The sequence below is a fragment of the Equus asinus genome, chromosome 17 (assembly GCF_041296235.1).
Source record: "Equus asinus isolate D_3611 breed Donkey chromosome 17, EquAss-T2T_v2, whole genome shotgun sequence".
Classification (NCBI taxonomy): domain Eukaryota; kingdom Metazoa; phylum Chordata; class Mammalia; order Perissodactyla; family Equidae; genus Equus; species Equus asinus.
The window spans coordinates 18,949,583-18,965,626 of record NC_091806.1 but is presented as its reverse complement, the minus strand read 5'-3'; the positions used below and the strand labels follow the sequence as shown (position 1 = coordinate 18,965,626).

The window sequence follows — 16,044 nt, the reverse complement described above, 5'->3', positions numbered from 1 at the left end:
CTACTAACAACAATATTAACTATAATAATAATGGATAATGCCTATTACTTATGTGTGATAAAATACATATTCTTATTGCATTTATAAATGAAGATTCTAGGGAGGTAAGTATCTTACCCAAAGGCACATAGCTGGTTATAGGCACATCAGGAATTCAAACTCAGACACTGGCTTCAACATCTGAGGTGATAAACATTAAATCACCCCTGACAAGCTCTCTATGCTGCGTCTTTCAACCATACTCTTGCTACCATTCACATGACATATACACACAAACACACTCATACATTTTAACATAATCATTTCTCCTTGCAATGTTTCTGAAATCAAAAGCACAACAATTAAATAATTTAGGCAGTCAACAACAATTATAAGAGTAGTTCAATAAAAATTTTTAAAAATAAATCTTTTAAAGTATATGTTGCTTTACCATCATCAAATATAATCAAAATTATGAAAATTTTCTTAGTAATTTGTTTTGTTGTTGCTATTGAAATTCTACTATGAATGGACTGTATAATTTGGAGAAAAATGTATAACATGAATCCTGTGTAATTTAAAATTTAAACATGATTTTGAAATATTCAGCACAGTATTTTACTATCTTATTTTAAATTGAAAATTCAGAAATATTTATTGAGTGTTGTACTATGTGTAAAGTGTAGCAGTGCTGTTCAAAGTCATTGTAGTGTTAGTAAGCATCTTAGCCAAGGTCAAATTCTAATATACTAGTCACTTGCTTCCTAGACTTGTCAATTTACCTCTTGTGCCTCTGTAGAAATATTAATAGTACCATATCATTTGATCACTATGTGCGTTAAAATGAAAAATCCTTTTAAAGTCCTTACCATGATTACTATCACATTGTAAGGACTGTTTTCAATTATTGCTGTTTCTCTGGCCATGATTAAAAATTAAATTATTAGAGGGGCCAGCCCAGTGGTGTAGCGGTTAAGTTCGCGTTGTCTGCTTAAGTGGTCCAGGGTTGGCAGGTTCTGATCCTAGGTGCTGGACCTATGCACCACTTATCCAGCCATGCTGTGGGAGGCATCCCACATGTAAAGTAGACAAATGCAGGCCAGATGTTAGCTCAGGGACAATCTTCCTCAGCAAAAAAAGAGGATTGGTGGTGAATGTTAGCTCAGGGCTAATCTTCCTCAAAAAATAATAATAATAATTAGATAGAAGATGAGAAAGAGCAGAGCCTGATTTCCTTGAGGTAATAGTCTATGGAGAAGATCAGAGAAGAATACCAATATGTAAAAATACAAACACAAAAATGGCCAAAAAATATTCAGACTGTCTATGAAAGGGGAATCAATGGTCTGGCAAAGATAGGTATTAGGAGTGTAATGGAATGACCTGGGGTGTGAAATTATGTTGGAGGAAAGACAATATAATGAGGATAAACTTTGTGGAAATGGAAACATTTAAGTTTCCCCTTTATAAGTTAAGAGAAATCTGGATACCTTCAATATTAGTAATTAATTAGCTTCGGTAATAGAAGCAGATGAAGACTCTTAATAAATATAATGAATGCAACAGGGTTTATTTTCTATATAGAAAGTAATAAGGCTACTTTTAAAATTTGTCTTTGACCATAAAACCTACTTTTGATATTTAACAACATATATTTGAAGCGATCTAAAATAATATATTTAAAAAGGCACAATTGAAAAGCCAAAGCAATAGCAAATTAAAATCAGCAGAGTTTAGTTTTACTTGCTTTGTCCAAGAATTACCATAGGGACTGACATTGGGATCGCAGCACCAAGGTACCTGCAGCGCCTTGAAATACTCCTGACTTTCAGTGCAGCTTCTCTAAGAGTCACCGACTCCTGAGTGTGAAGGGACTTTGTCTTTGCTGCTCACTATTGCATCAGAGGGAAAAGAGACAAGAGAGAAAGGCCAAATGAGTTTGACATTTTCCCTGCAGTTTTGTGATATAATTCTCATTCTCATTTTGAGTATGCATAAAGCTAGTTTTTAAGATGTACTTATTTTAAGTATATTTTAAAAGCTAGATACGAAGAATGAGACTTTTTTCATTGTGTTTTTCCCCCTAAAAGATTTCCGTATTATTTTTGTTTGCAATAGATTTGTTTTTCATTTGTTCTCATGAGTTCAAGAAGACAAAGATATCCTTTCAAATACTGATTGGAATTGGCTGATACTAAATATGTGAGTTGGTTTTTTGTTTCCTTTTTCTTTCTTTCTTTTTTTTTATTTTGCATGCCTGAGTCTATGTGAAGTCATCTCTGAATAGCTATAGAATCATCTATCCTTGTTTGCTTATTATTTAAGGGAATTATTTTTTCCATGAATATGTATTATAAAAATATATCTGCTTTGTAACTATTTCTTTTATAACCTTGAATGTTTTATAATTCATGTCACAAATTGGCATTATAAGTGTTTACAAAACAACTTCAGGAGGTTTGTTCTAATAGAAAACGGACAATGGGAATGCTCTCTTGAAATCCTGTTCCTAACATGGGACTGTTTGATGCTGAGACAGAAGGTTAAGGGAATATTTTGTACTCTACTTAGGATAGAAAAACATTGATAAAAAACCATGAAAGTCTGAAAAAGATAAAATAATTGAGTAAGACAAGTAGTAAGCAGAATGAAGACAGTCAGAAAATTATGGAATTGATAACATCATTTTGATTAATTACTTGATAAATCATTTGATTTAGAAAATTAGTTCTTTGCACCTGGAAGAATTCATGAAAACTATAATTCCTCATTGTCTTAAGAAGAAATAAGTACCCATAGAATTGAGGGACTTTTTCACAAATCACATAATTAGGGAGTGTCCAATAAGGACCCAAACCTCTGCTTCTTGCCTCACTGTGTCATAGGTCTATAATACTTTGCAAAACTCCCTGATATTTGAACTGGATAGGGTAGTATAGAAGGAAATTTCAGTGATCACAATTGGAGAACTTCAAATTACATAATTAATGACTATTTCTTTAACAAAGGTAAATCAGACATGTATTATTAAAATTGAAAAAAAAACTGCAGAGAACTACAAAATAACCTAAGTAAAAGATTGGGGAAAATAATTATTTTCTTGAAAGATTTGATTCAATTATTCTTAGAGCGATGATCTTTTCTAGTGCACTATAGGCCTTCATAAATGAATTTTTGCCTTGATTTCAGTTCTCTCATCCGTGAAGTGGGAAATCCCATTACCTACCCCATGTCCTGGTAGTAGTCTGGGATTTTCAGCAGTGTTGTCAAAATATTTTATAACTTTGGAATTTGTTCAGTGATATGTTAAACTCACTGGAGAAAATCTATTCTCTGAACTCCTCTTGTCTTAGAAATGGTGAAACATTCATAGAATATCAATCCTTTTTCAATTAATAATTAATGAGTCAATATTTACCTAATTCTTACAATGTATTAGATGCACATATCTGTACCTAAATGTTTTATATGGATATTTTATTTTAATTCTCAGAAGAATCCTGTGTGGTAGGTACTACTATCATCACTGCTTTACACATTAAAAAAAAAAGGCTCAGTGTAAGTAACTTGATTAGATTAGGCAAGAGTTAACTAGTGGACCATATATTGGAGTCCACTTACTGAAACTCAAGCACTCTCACCCACCATTTATAGCTTGTCTCATTCAAAGATGCAGTTGACAATTTTATTCTATTTATTTATTTATTTATTTTGAGTAAGATTATCCCCAAGCTAACTTTTGCTGCTGATCCTCCCCTTTTTTACTGAGGAAGACTGGCCCTGAGCTAACATCTGTGCCCATCTTCCTCTACTTTATATGTGGGATGCCTACAACAGCATGGCTTAAAAAGTCTTTTGTGGGTCCGCACCTGAGCTCAGACATGGTGAACCCCAGGCTGTCGAAGCAGAATGTGCGAACTTTATTGCTGCATCACTACACCAGCCTCTGACAATTTTATTTTGAGAATTGGAGATTAGTCAGTCTCATTTCCTAAGAAACATTTTCTGTGAGACTACAGAAATCAAGATGACCATGAAAATCAGGGGTTGATTTTTTTCCCTGTTTTAAGGCAGGATGAACATTGTGTCCTGACTATCCCATTTGGATGCTGTCCAGTCTAGATTTTCTTAGTGAACTTGTTGCAGCAGAGATGAGGATTTTAGACCGAAGTTTTAACGATGACAGCGTTTCTATTGTGTCCACACATATCAGAGGCTGTTATCCCTTCATGTAGCAGACCAAGATTATTCAAACTTCATTGAAAATTTATTGTTTCTTTCTATTCAAACTATAATAAGAGCCAGTATTAGTTTAGCAAAATTAGGAACCACGAAAAACAGTAAATTATATATGTGAGTCTTTAATAATAACAGCTATTAGATTTAGCAGATGATCTTGGAATTTCTTTAAATCCTATCAGAATTATAAAAGTGTAACTATTTTTAATGATGATATAAAAGCCAAATCCAGAGATAGGTGTAAAGAAAGCGTGCAGATATTGGTATAAATATAGATGCAGATATAGATGTTTTCTATTTCCTTATGTCAAATATCTCTTCCTGGAGGAGTGGGGGGTAAGAAAGGATGTGTCTAATTATATTTATATCTTTTATGACAATTGACAGCATATAATGCTTGGATAATAGCATCTATGTCTACATTTACTAAAGAAACAGAGGCACCATTGTGGTAAGTTATATGAGTTTACTGAATTGCAATAAAGGATTATGATTCATATTTTGTTTTAATTCCATTCATTATTATATTCTTCTCAAATCATATTACAAAATAATGTTTTAAAATTAACTTTGTTTACAGAATACTGAAATAATTGCTTTGATAGGGAAATCATAATATTGTATAACACTAAAATCCCCTCTGACCATTACCATTTTTGTTTGTAACAAGTAAATCTTTCCTTCCAAACCTTTTCATATTAAGTTATAAGCACAGAGTTTCTCACGAAAACTACATGATATTCTGTGGGTGTGATTTTTTTTAACACACTAGTTATCATATTGTGATTATCTTTGTACTTTTTTTATGTTTTCCACTAAAAAATATGTTAGCGATTTGTATCATGATAGATGTGCAAGATTTATCCAACATTTACATTTCTGCCTAGTTTTCCATAAGAAGAATGTACCACATACTATTTCCATTCTATTGGCAGGAATTTATATCATTTCCATTTTCCAAGTTTGAATGTCTGCTATGAATATGTTTTTGTATGCTTTCTGGTGTAGTTTTACTGGGTAGCTTACCAAAATGTTATATGAACAGGCTTTTAACTTTTATTTTTATGAAGTTGACAATTGAGAATAGTATCTTGTTGTTTAATCTGATTCTGATGAGGTTGAGCATTTTTATATGTTTTTTGCTAGCTAGTACTTTCCTTTCTTTGTTTTGCCTAGTCAAATGTTTTGCTCTTTTAGAAATTTCACTTACTTATTTTTATAATATTGATTTATAGGATTTATGTTTACTCCAATTAGTTTTTAAAATATTTTGTTCATATGAAATTGTGCCATACAGCAATTTTAAATATATTGTTTCTTATAATTTTTTTTGTGCTTTGCTTAAAAAATTTTCCCTAACTTATAAATCCATTCTAATTACCTCTCAAATATATTTTCTAGCTTTGTTTGATACATTTATATTTTTCAATAATTCAGTATATAATTTTTTTATGCCTTATGAAGCGTTTTGTTGTTTTATTTTTTACCCGCAGAGGGAGATTCAAAGTCCTAACCTCAGTTACTGAAAAGTTCACAATTTCACATCAATTTGAAATTTCAACTTAAGTATAGAATAAATTTCAATATACTTACTTGTTTATTTATTGGCTATCTTCAAGTTCAGCAATCTTTCACTAACAAATCTTTAATTGTCATAGTTTTATAATATACTTCAATTCTAAAAAGTATGTTTATACTTTTTGTTCTTTCTTTTATAAAGTTAACTACTATAGACATTGTTTCTGAAATTTGGAAGCAGATTTTGAAGTTTTATAAAAAATTTTGTCAGAACTTTTGTTTTAATTATTGAATACATGGATTAATTTGGGAAGAATTTACATCTCTTCTATATTGATCCCCTGTAACCATTAAATGTGGTATTTCTCTTTAATTGCTTCAGTATTTTATTATCTTTTAACACAACTCTTTATTCAAGGAGATAATTCATTTTTAAGGACAAGTAACCCACAGTTAAAAGAATCTTTAACTTTTTATTTTAAAGAAATCATACCACAACTCAGAACCATTGAAGTTGGAGTTTCACTTGTGTGACAGCCACACTTCCGGAGATTTTGCAAGAAATCACACCACGGGGTATTAACTTGGCATTCACAGATGGATTTCAAAGCAAAAGTCCATACTTTTCCTTAAAATCTTATTGGAAATCACTTTGTATGTCCAACGTGCATTTTTCTAAAGTAATGTAAAGGGAACTCAGAGTAAACAGCAATGTTCAATTGCTGTTATAACTCTCCACAGGCTGGCAATTCTTTGTGAATATGTAGGGTTCATCTTTGTATAAAACTCAGCCTTGAGTTTAGCAGTTTTGTGATGACGTTTTAGATCAGGTTGCAGAAAGGAAGTAAGAGATGTAGTGTACTTTCCACCAAAGTAATAATCCCTTTTTAACTAAAATATTCCCGGACTTGACCCCAGGTGAGTTTAATAAGCCTGACAAAGAAAGCAAGTGGTTGGAGGGCTGGTCTAGTGGTGTGGTGGTTGAGTTCACACTCCACTTGGGCAGCCTGGGATTCCCAGTTTCGGATCCCACGTGTGGACCTAGCACTGCTCATCAAGCCCTGCTGCAGTGGCATCCTGCATAAAATAGAGAAAGATTGGCAGAGATGTTAGATCAGGGCCAATCTTACTCACACACACAAAACAAGCAAGTTAAGAGGTTCAATTTAAAGAGATACAAGGTGGCAAAACAGATTAAATGAAGAAGACTCTCTGGATGCAATTTGCCCCTCCAAGGATGTTGTCATAAAAGGAAGTACAGAAAGTGTGACCAAAGGATAAAAATGATAAGGACTCCTGAGCTATACTGGGAAGTGAACTGAGAAATAGGGTCAATTTCAGGAAGCTGTAAATGTACTAGAAGCCCATGCAGTGGAGCAAAACTTGTCATCTGCTTGTTGCTCTTTCTCTCCCTCCCTTTTTTTTTAATGTTCATGAAAATGTTCTAAAGGCACTTTCTGAAATTAAAATTATGAGCTCATTGAAGTCTAGTGACATCACTGAACTTTCAAGATTCAGCACAGATTAAATCACTGGGAAGTATTGAGAATTATAATGACATTTCACCCTTTGAAGCATAGATAACCTCAGTGCTGTTTTACACATACTGGAGATTCAGAAATCACTCCTAAAGTATAATGCTGAAATTACATCTCAAAATTGACCTGGAAAAGAGCATTTGATCTTTTATGTATTCATCTTGTGGTTCATGGCAAGTGAGAGACTTTGGAACTCAGCATAATTGTAATTAACTGATGATGTGTGCTATTATTGTTACTGTATGTCTGCTCTACTGAACTTCACGCCACTTGTGGGTAGAGATTATATGTATTTTGCACACTGCTGTACCTTTAGCCAATTATGGTGATTGTATTATAATAAACCTTCAATACATATTTATTGAATAGATGAATGACTTTTAAAATAAATCAATAATTTCAAATAGTTGAGTGTTTCAGGTATATTAACTTCCCCCTCTACAGGATCAAACCCACAGAAGCAATGGGACATCAAAACATCACAGAATTTATCCTTCTAGGACTTTTCAGTGATGAGGATGTGAAAGTTGCCTGCTTTGTCGTGTTTTCTCTTTGTTATGTTGCAATTCTTTCAGGAAACCTGCTCATTCTCCTCACTATCAGGTGGAGCCGCCTCAGTGAGCAGCCTATGTACTTTTTCCTCAGCTACTTGTCCCTCATGGATGTCTGCTTCACCTCCACGGTGGCCCCCAAACTGATCACAGACTTACTGGCCCAGAGGAAGACCATCTCCTACAACGACTGCATGTCCCAGATGTTTTACGCCCACTTCTTTGGTGCCACTGAGATCTTCATCTTGGTGGCCATGGCCTATGACCGCTATGCAGCCATTTGCAGACCCCTTCACTATATGGTCATCATGAGCAGACAAGTGTGCTATGTCCTTGTGATGGCCTCTATTATTGGAGCATTTATCCATTCAATCCTGCATGTATTGATTATTATTGAACTTCCGTTCTGTGGCCCCAATCAGATAGACCACTATTTCTGTGACGTATTCCCCTTGCTAAAGCTGGCCTGCATGGACACCAGTTTGTTGGTCATTGCGATCATTACCACAACAGGGGTGATGTCCATTTTGACTTTTGTTGCTTTGCTAATTTCTTACATCATCATCCTGTCCACTGTGAGAACCCATTCCTCTGAGGGCCGCCACAAAGCCCTCTCAACCTGTGGCTCACACATCACTGTCGTGTTCATGTTCTTCTTGCCCCTCATCTTAACCTATGTCCCAACAGCTGATTCTGTCAGTAACGACAAGGTTTTTGCCTTATTTTACACCATGATCGCCCCCATGTTCAACCCTCTTATCTACACACTGAGAAACACAGACATGAAGAATGCCATGAGGAAAGTGTGGTGCCGAGAGAAACCATTTGAAGGGAAATGAAGCCTCTGGTGTTCAAGCCCTTAGGCAAATCCTATTCTATCTACAGAATCATTAATGTCACCAAATACAGCAGGTACAGAGGAGTGGTGTGTAGTCACCAAAAGTTGCAATGCCATTCTTGGATCAGCCATCTCAATAATGTCATGTAGCACGCCACCCCAAAACTTGTGGCTTATACGACAAACATTTAATTCTCACTTATGTGTCTTTGGGTAAGCTTGGGTTCAGCTGATCTAGGTTGAGCTTGAAGGGGGTTAAGTGCAGATGTCAAAGTAGATTCAAATATATTTCATGTAGTTCTTATCTTTTTCATGCATAAAATAGAAGATTTATCTTACCCTTTGCTGAAATTATAATTTTATGCTCTGTACATTAATGTTTCACTGTACCATTAACTGTTATGGAAGTTCAGCATTGTATGTCTCTCTATACTATGTGGCAGACTTAATTTGTAGATTTTTCATACTAAAGAATATACAATAAATACTGTTTTGAAGATTTGAATAAAATGATGACGTTGAATTATACCTCAAAACAAAACAAAACTGGTCACCATGCAAGAAGTGGACACATCAGAACACTGTCAAAATGAGGCATTCCTACTCAGTCACTATAAAAAGCAGTGTAATTCTAGAGGCTCTGACATGTGATAAATGTTTTAATCTCATGAATATTTTAAATGAAAAAGAGATATGCTGCAAAACATAAAAGCTATCCTTACATATTCAATTCAGCAGAGCATGGAAACATGTTTAAATAATTTATGCTGCTCCAGGGACAGAAGTATAATCACTGGTTAGAAGAAACAAGGAGACAAATTTATTGTTTTCCACTATAAAATAAACTAATTTATTCATCTGGAAAATGAGAAAGGTTGCCATTTATTTTTGTCAGTGAAGGCTTTAATCCAAGTCATACCTGCCTTCGTATAACACCAAGGTTATAAAACTATAAAGCTGGTAGACAATGTTGTCATCATACATCCATGAAACAAAATGGTGTTGTTGACCAGACTCATCCTTATTGAAACTGGAGAGAGTCTGAGTTCTCGTGATTCTTGGCCATTTATTTCCAAGGAGCCAAGAGGAGACTCTATAAGCTCCTCTGATAGGGATTGACTCTGAGGAAATTTGTGAACAGGAATATGTTTATAAAGTCACTGGTAGAAACTTGAATATTATTTTATATGTTCCACTTCTTGATCTTTGATAGTAATAAATATGTTAGCTTTTATCTTCTTGGGGACTTCATATTTTCAATATCACTAATATCTAGTGATAGTCCAGATTTTAGTGCAAAGATATGAAAGAAAGAGAATTGTGGAGAAAAGTTACCAATTGGATAACAGTTTTCTAAATTCTGTTCAAGTTTAGCTCCCTTTGTGTTAGTTAGCAGAATCCATGGGGCTATATATATCCAAGGGAGGGCTCTTTGGATTTCATTGACTCATAGACCTCTTGTACTCTAAGAACATCAAGTATCACCAATCCCAGTGTTTCCAAATCTAAGTTCCCAGATGTACCACTGACTGTATAAAAATTACCAGAGAAGCTTTAAAAATGCACATTTTGTATACCATTTAACCCTGGCCTACTGGATCAGAAACTCTTAGAATAGATACTATCATCTGTCCAAAAATCTCTCAAGATGCTTCCAATGATCAGAAAAGTTTGAGAAGCACTGACGTAGGCATTATTTTAAAATTGAGCAAATGGGGGTGCATAGACATCCAGTGAGGATATGTCCAAGCTGGGACAATAAACATGGATTTGTGTGGTCCAGGGCAAGGATTTCTTAATTATGACTCCTAATTCAGATGTGTTTCTGCCTTTTGATCTTTCTTATCTTTAATTCTGTGAATGCATCAATGTCAGAGATCTTCTTTTTAAAACACTATGTACAGTCCTTCACATACATACACACATAGAGACACTTGCACAGATACACACTCTGCAGCCATAAACATAACCACGTGTAGGTAGTAACGGGAATAATCAGATTTAAGGAAATGGCAATAAAACAATGACAAAAGGATAATCAGGGATGTATTCATTTGCTATAGAAAAATAAAGCTCAGTTTTCACAAAGTAAATGAGGGATGTGTCACCAGGACAAATGTTGTTCATATAGGAAAGTCATGATTTTTGTCCAGAATGAGTCTCTCTGGAGTCCAGAGTTGGAAATTGGGATGCCAGTAAAGGAAGCCGTGATACATGGCTCACCATATTCAGTGAAGCTGCTTGGTTCAAACATTGGAGGAAATATGGTTTCCCAATCATGAATCTCAGCAAATTGTATTTACCCTGTTGATTGAGTGACAGTCGCCTATTCATCACAGGTCACTTTGTCTTCAGATTTATTAGTTGTTCCTGTTAGTCATTTTAAATGTTAGGGACCACTGGATGCAGATGGCAAGTAAAGACTAGAGTCAGTTACAGAAGCATATTAATGAGATGTTACAATTAAAATGGGGATTTTAGAGTCTCTTCTTTTTTTTTCAATTTCCTTATTGTTTGCATAAAGAAAATGAGTTCTAGAGAAAGAAAAAAGTTTTTCCCAAGACCAGAGGTTGAGAACAGGTCTTTTGTTTTTTTAAGCTTGTGTTTTCTCTCTTTCACATTCTGCACACACCTCCCTTCCCATTCCAACCTTACTAGGTTTAATTTTCAATGAGCTTTGGAGGGCTTGCATCAGAATGCTGTAGCTCAGATGTCTGTTAATTTTCATACAATATACACATATTGAGTATTTAGTATGTACTAACTGCAGTTCTGAACATAGAAAACAGCCATAAGTCCTCCATAGTAGACTCTCATTCTTTAAGGAAAATGATGAAAAAGGCAAACATGGGGAGAAGAAATTAGTGGTGCTGAGTATAATCATGCTGTGCTTCTGAGTTGAATAAGATTTTTATGGCCTAGCTATTTCAGAGAATTATCTGATTGTGAAATATTAGAACAAATATAATAATAAATAACAACTTCTATGTGTAGAGTGTGTTATTGTCTCATTTTTTCTGCAAAAAAATAACCTGTGAGGTTTTTATTGTCTTCATTGTACAGTTGAGAAAATTTAAGATCATCCAGCTTAAATTGATATTTCCAACTCTTTAACATTAGCCTTCTAGAAAACCTTCCTGACCCACAGTTTCCTCACTGCATTCTTTACTTCCGCATTTCTCAGTGTATAAATCAGGGGATTTAACATGGGGCTGATAATGGTGTAAAATGCAGTCACTAACTTCTCCTCTGAAAAGATAGTATCGGGAAATGTATATGAAAGTACAGGGAACAAAAAAGATGATGCCCACAGCAATGTGGGAGCCAAAGGTGGAGATAGCTTTGCACTTGCTTTCTGCTGACTGCTGTCTCAGGGACACCACACTGATGGTATAAGAGGTTAGCAAGATAACAAAACTCTCCAGAGTAATGATACCTACTGTTGGTTTTCACAACACCACTAACAAAATATTTGTCTGTGCAGGCAGGTTTCAGCACAGAGTGGACATCACAAAAGTAGTGATAAATCTCATTGGGTTCACAAAAGTGTAGTCAGACTACCAGAGCCACTTGGATAAGGGTGTGTAAGAACCCAACTACCTAGTTCCCTGGCAAAATTTTATTGCCTCTTTCCTGGTTCATGAGGGTTATATAGTACAGGGGTTTACAAATAGCTACATAACAGTCATAGGCCATTACAGTAAGGATGAAGATCTCACTGCAACCAAATAAATGCCCCCCAACATGCACCCCACATAGGAGGTAGTTTTTCTCTTGGATAATAGGCCAAGAAGCATCTTAGGAGCTGTGACCAAAGAGTAACAAATGTTCATAAAAGACAAGGAATTGAGAAAGAAATATATAGGAGACTCGAAAAGATTGCCCTCATAAACTGGCAGCATGATAAGGAGGTTTCCAAGAAGAATGACTGTGTAGAAGAAAGAAAATACCACAAAACAAACTTCTTCAACATCTAGGTTCTTAGAAAGACCCTAGAAAATGAATTCAGTTGCATTGTTAACTTTTTTTCCTGGAATTAGTCTAGGAGGTCAAGATCCCAAGAGAAAATTAAATTATCTGAAAGAAAAACATAACAAGGACTAACAACATTTACTTCTAACTCAAAACAAATGGAAAATCACTGTTGTTGAAAATGGAAAAAAAGCTACTTACTGCTTCTTAGCATGCATATTTAAACAAATTGAAATACACATTCTGATAATCTTACTTCCATATGATGGCCCATTCATCTACTCTAGAAGAGGAATCAAAGTCCAGTGAGATAAAGTTAATCCCCTAGTCACACATCTAACCAAGAGTCTCACCTGCCTTATCTTTTATTAAGGTTTTTGCATCTGTTTGTTTCTAAAAATTTACTTAGTTCTTCTTCTGTGTAAGGCACTCAACCTAATTTTGAAACAACTTCTGTGTCTGGTGATATGGTAACATTTATGTATCTGGAAAGATTTGTCTAAACTTTGACTCAGAAAGGTAAACGTATTTTTGCATTTTTAATTCTGAATACTGCCATGAGTGTTCAAGTAGTTGAAACTACGTGACCTCTGCAAGTTCTTATCATGAAACTCAGATCTTTTTGTACAGGAATTTATGGTCCCCTATCTGATATGAAGCTCTTATAGTCAAAAGGTGTGTGGTGTAGTAGAAAGAGGACAAGATACAAACCTAATTCTGAGATAACGGTGCTATAACTCTAGATGAATAATTTATCTTCATGGGGTTTCTGTCATCCCATTTGTGAAATGAGACCGTTTCAATTTCACTATCATCTATCATATTAACGATTATTTCTACCACGAATTAAATCAATTCTGTCAGCACAGAATAGCCATAAAATTCTGATAAGAACTCAGAAAAAGATAAGACAAAGCATTAACATAAACCTCTGGAGACAAAGAAAGCTCTGTTTGATTTGAAAGGAGGGGAGGGGAAGCCTCTGGTAATTTCTCCATCTTCCAACTCAGTGATTGAGGATTCTTCAAGAGTTGCTTTGCCTTGGTGTTTTAAAGATTTGTCTAAGTGAGAAAAAGAGAAAAAATCTGCCTTTAATTTCACCATTGCTTCATGCATCCTTTTAATCTTTCAAGTTTCACGCTAGTCGATATTAGTTACCCGACTTAGGATGAATTAAGTATTTCGTTATTTGCTAAATTTAAAACTCAATCAATTCTTTCATTTAACACCATAAAACTAATCCAAAGAATTCAGTAAACAGAAATAATTGTAACAGAAGTGGGAAGGGAAGAAAGTGAAAAGGGTAATAGGGCATATGTCTATGGTGACAGATAGTAATTGGTCTTTGGATAGTGAGCATGATGTAGTCTACACAGAAATTGAAATAAAATGATATATACCTGAAACTTATATAATGTTATGAACCAATGTTACCTCAATAAAAATAAATAAGTTGAACAAAAAAGAAGTAATCATTCTGTGATTGTTCATTGGATTAATGTGCTTCTATATATATTAGATATTAAATATTTAATATAACATATGATAAAATATCTCATTCGGGAGTATTTCTCTCTTGAATTTTAATTATTCTACTCTTGAAAATTCTACATGATTTGAAAATAGTGGATTCAATAGTGCTATTGAGGTTCACTGCTTTTCTTTTTAATTGAATCTGCTGATTTCTGGACAACTTGATGGGTAGTTCATTTTCAGCCTATGTCTGAGATGAATCATAGTGCAGGCTTTCATTCCTTTACTTTTCAATTGTAGACCATTAAAGTTGACTCTTGACCACTAATATTCTTTCATATTTTTTCCTATTCCTACTCTTTCCTTTCCCTTCATTCTTGCTTTACTTTTTTTTTTTTTTTTTTTTTTTTTTACCATTTCTACCCTCATCTAACCTCCTTCTTCCTTTTTCTTACAATGTCCAAAAAGTCAAACATACTCTTAGTTGTTCGTACTCTTAGAGGGAACTTATGCACTGCCCACTACTTGGTAGTAAGCACAACTGATTTCTTGATCCACTGCACCTTTTAAGAGAGGCTATATGTTCCTTTTTCAAACCATCTGTAAATAGCTGGAGAGGAGAAAAATGTACCCATTGTCTCCCCTTTCCTACTGCCCAAAGATCTCCCCACAGTGGACCATTCTCCCTGCAATTTCTGTCCATGTCACTGGACCCTTCCTGCCGTTGTAAGAGAAGGCAGAGTTCAAACTAGCATCGGGGTCACTCTTAGCAGGAGGCTAGCTTGATGGGAAAGCCATTGGGCATATTTAGGCTCAAATCATGTTGCACAGTATCTACCAGTTCAGCAACAACAAGGAATCTCTGAAGTAGGATTTCAGAAGTGCCCACGTGGGTGTGAGCCAAGGTCCTATCAAGTCAAGCCCATTAGTAACTTAAAGATGGATAATAATTTCCATAGGCCTCTTCATCTATGGTCATGGTGAAGCCAGGCCATTGAGAGAGTGTCTCAGGCTACAAGCAAGGCAAGTACAGGAATCTGGGTTATCCTTCCAACAAATGAAGTCCAGTACAGTTGACCCGTGTGCCACTTATACCTGCTTGTATTTTCTAATGATATTGGGGTCTTGTTGGAGAGTGAATTACAATTACCTTTTTCCATGAAAAGAGATGAAATTGGAGGTACAACTCAACTTCTTCAAGGAGGTGACCATTTCTAGTTTCCTCAGAAGACTTAACGTGGGTTAAAAAAATCAAGCTCAGTTCCCTACTACTGCAACTGCTTTTAGGGTTATAACTGATGCTTATCAACTTACTTCTCCAACCATCCGGGCTTCTTCTCCCTCACATTCAGGTGTTATCTCTCAGTTGCTTAACAGCTCAGGTGACACTTTCACCCAGAATAGATTTGATTATTTCCTGCGTTGCCCTTGTCAGTGAATCCTACTGAAAACTAGCAGTCTCCCTAGTCACCTTATACGTGATTTGGAGTAGCATCACCCCCGATACAGTATGTGTTTTCTCCAAAATTTAAAAGCCCATTAAGTAGTATGTCTTTTTCCTAATGATAGAAGATAGAATAGAAAACTCCTTCTTTATTGAGAGAATCTCTGCATCCCCAAGACCACTGGATTCCTAAGAACTCTACCCATGTTACAATCCCATGAAATTTCACAGCATTTATTTTCCACGTCCTGCTTCTGTGCACTTAGTAGGTTTATAAGTTACCAATTGCAATGTACTGGCAAACAATGCTAAGGCAAAAAGAGTGGCTTAAAATCACAAAACCAGGACATAAAGGCTTACAGTAAAAATAGTTTATTTGATTATGATTCGGCAATTTAGGTTGGATTCAGCTGGGTAGTTTTTCCACTGGTCTTACCTGGAAACACTCCCATAGTTTGACTGGAGTAGATGTTCCAATGTGGATTCATTTAT

General features: G+C 35.1%; 1 protein-coding gene and 1 pseudogene across 1 annotated transcript; one reads left to right on the top strand and one right to left on the bottom strand.

Moving 5' to 3' along the window:
- Nucleotides 1-7,737: 7,737 nt before the first annotated feature.
- Nucleotides 7,738-8,664, top strand: LOC106825924 (olfactory receptor 4P4-like). Its single transcript, XM_070487288.1, has one exon. The coding sequence runs from the start codon at nucleotides 7,738-7,740 to the stop codon at nucleotides 8,662-8,664; it is 927 nt and encodes a 308-aa protein (XP_070343389.1).
- A 3,087-nt stretch (nucleotides 8,665-11,751) lies between these two features.
- On the bottom strand, nucleotides 11,752-15,320 carry LOC139040522 (olfactory receptor 4S2-like; annotated as a pseudogene).
- Nucleotides 15,321-16,044: the final 724 nt, after the last annotated feature.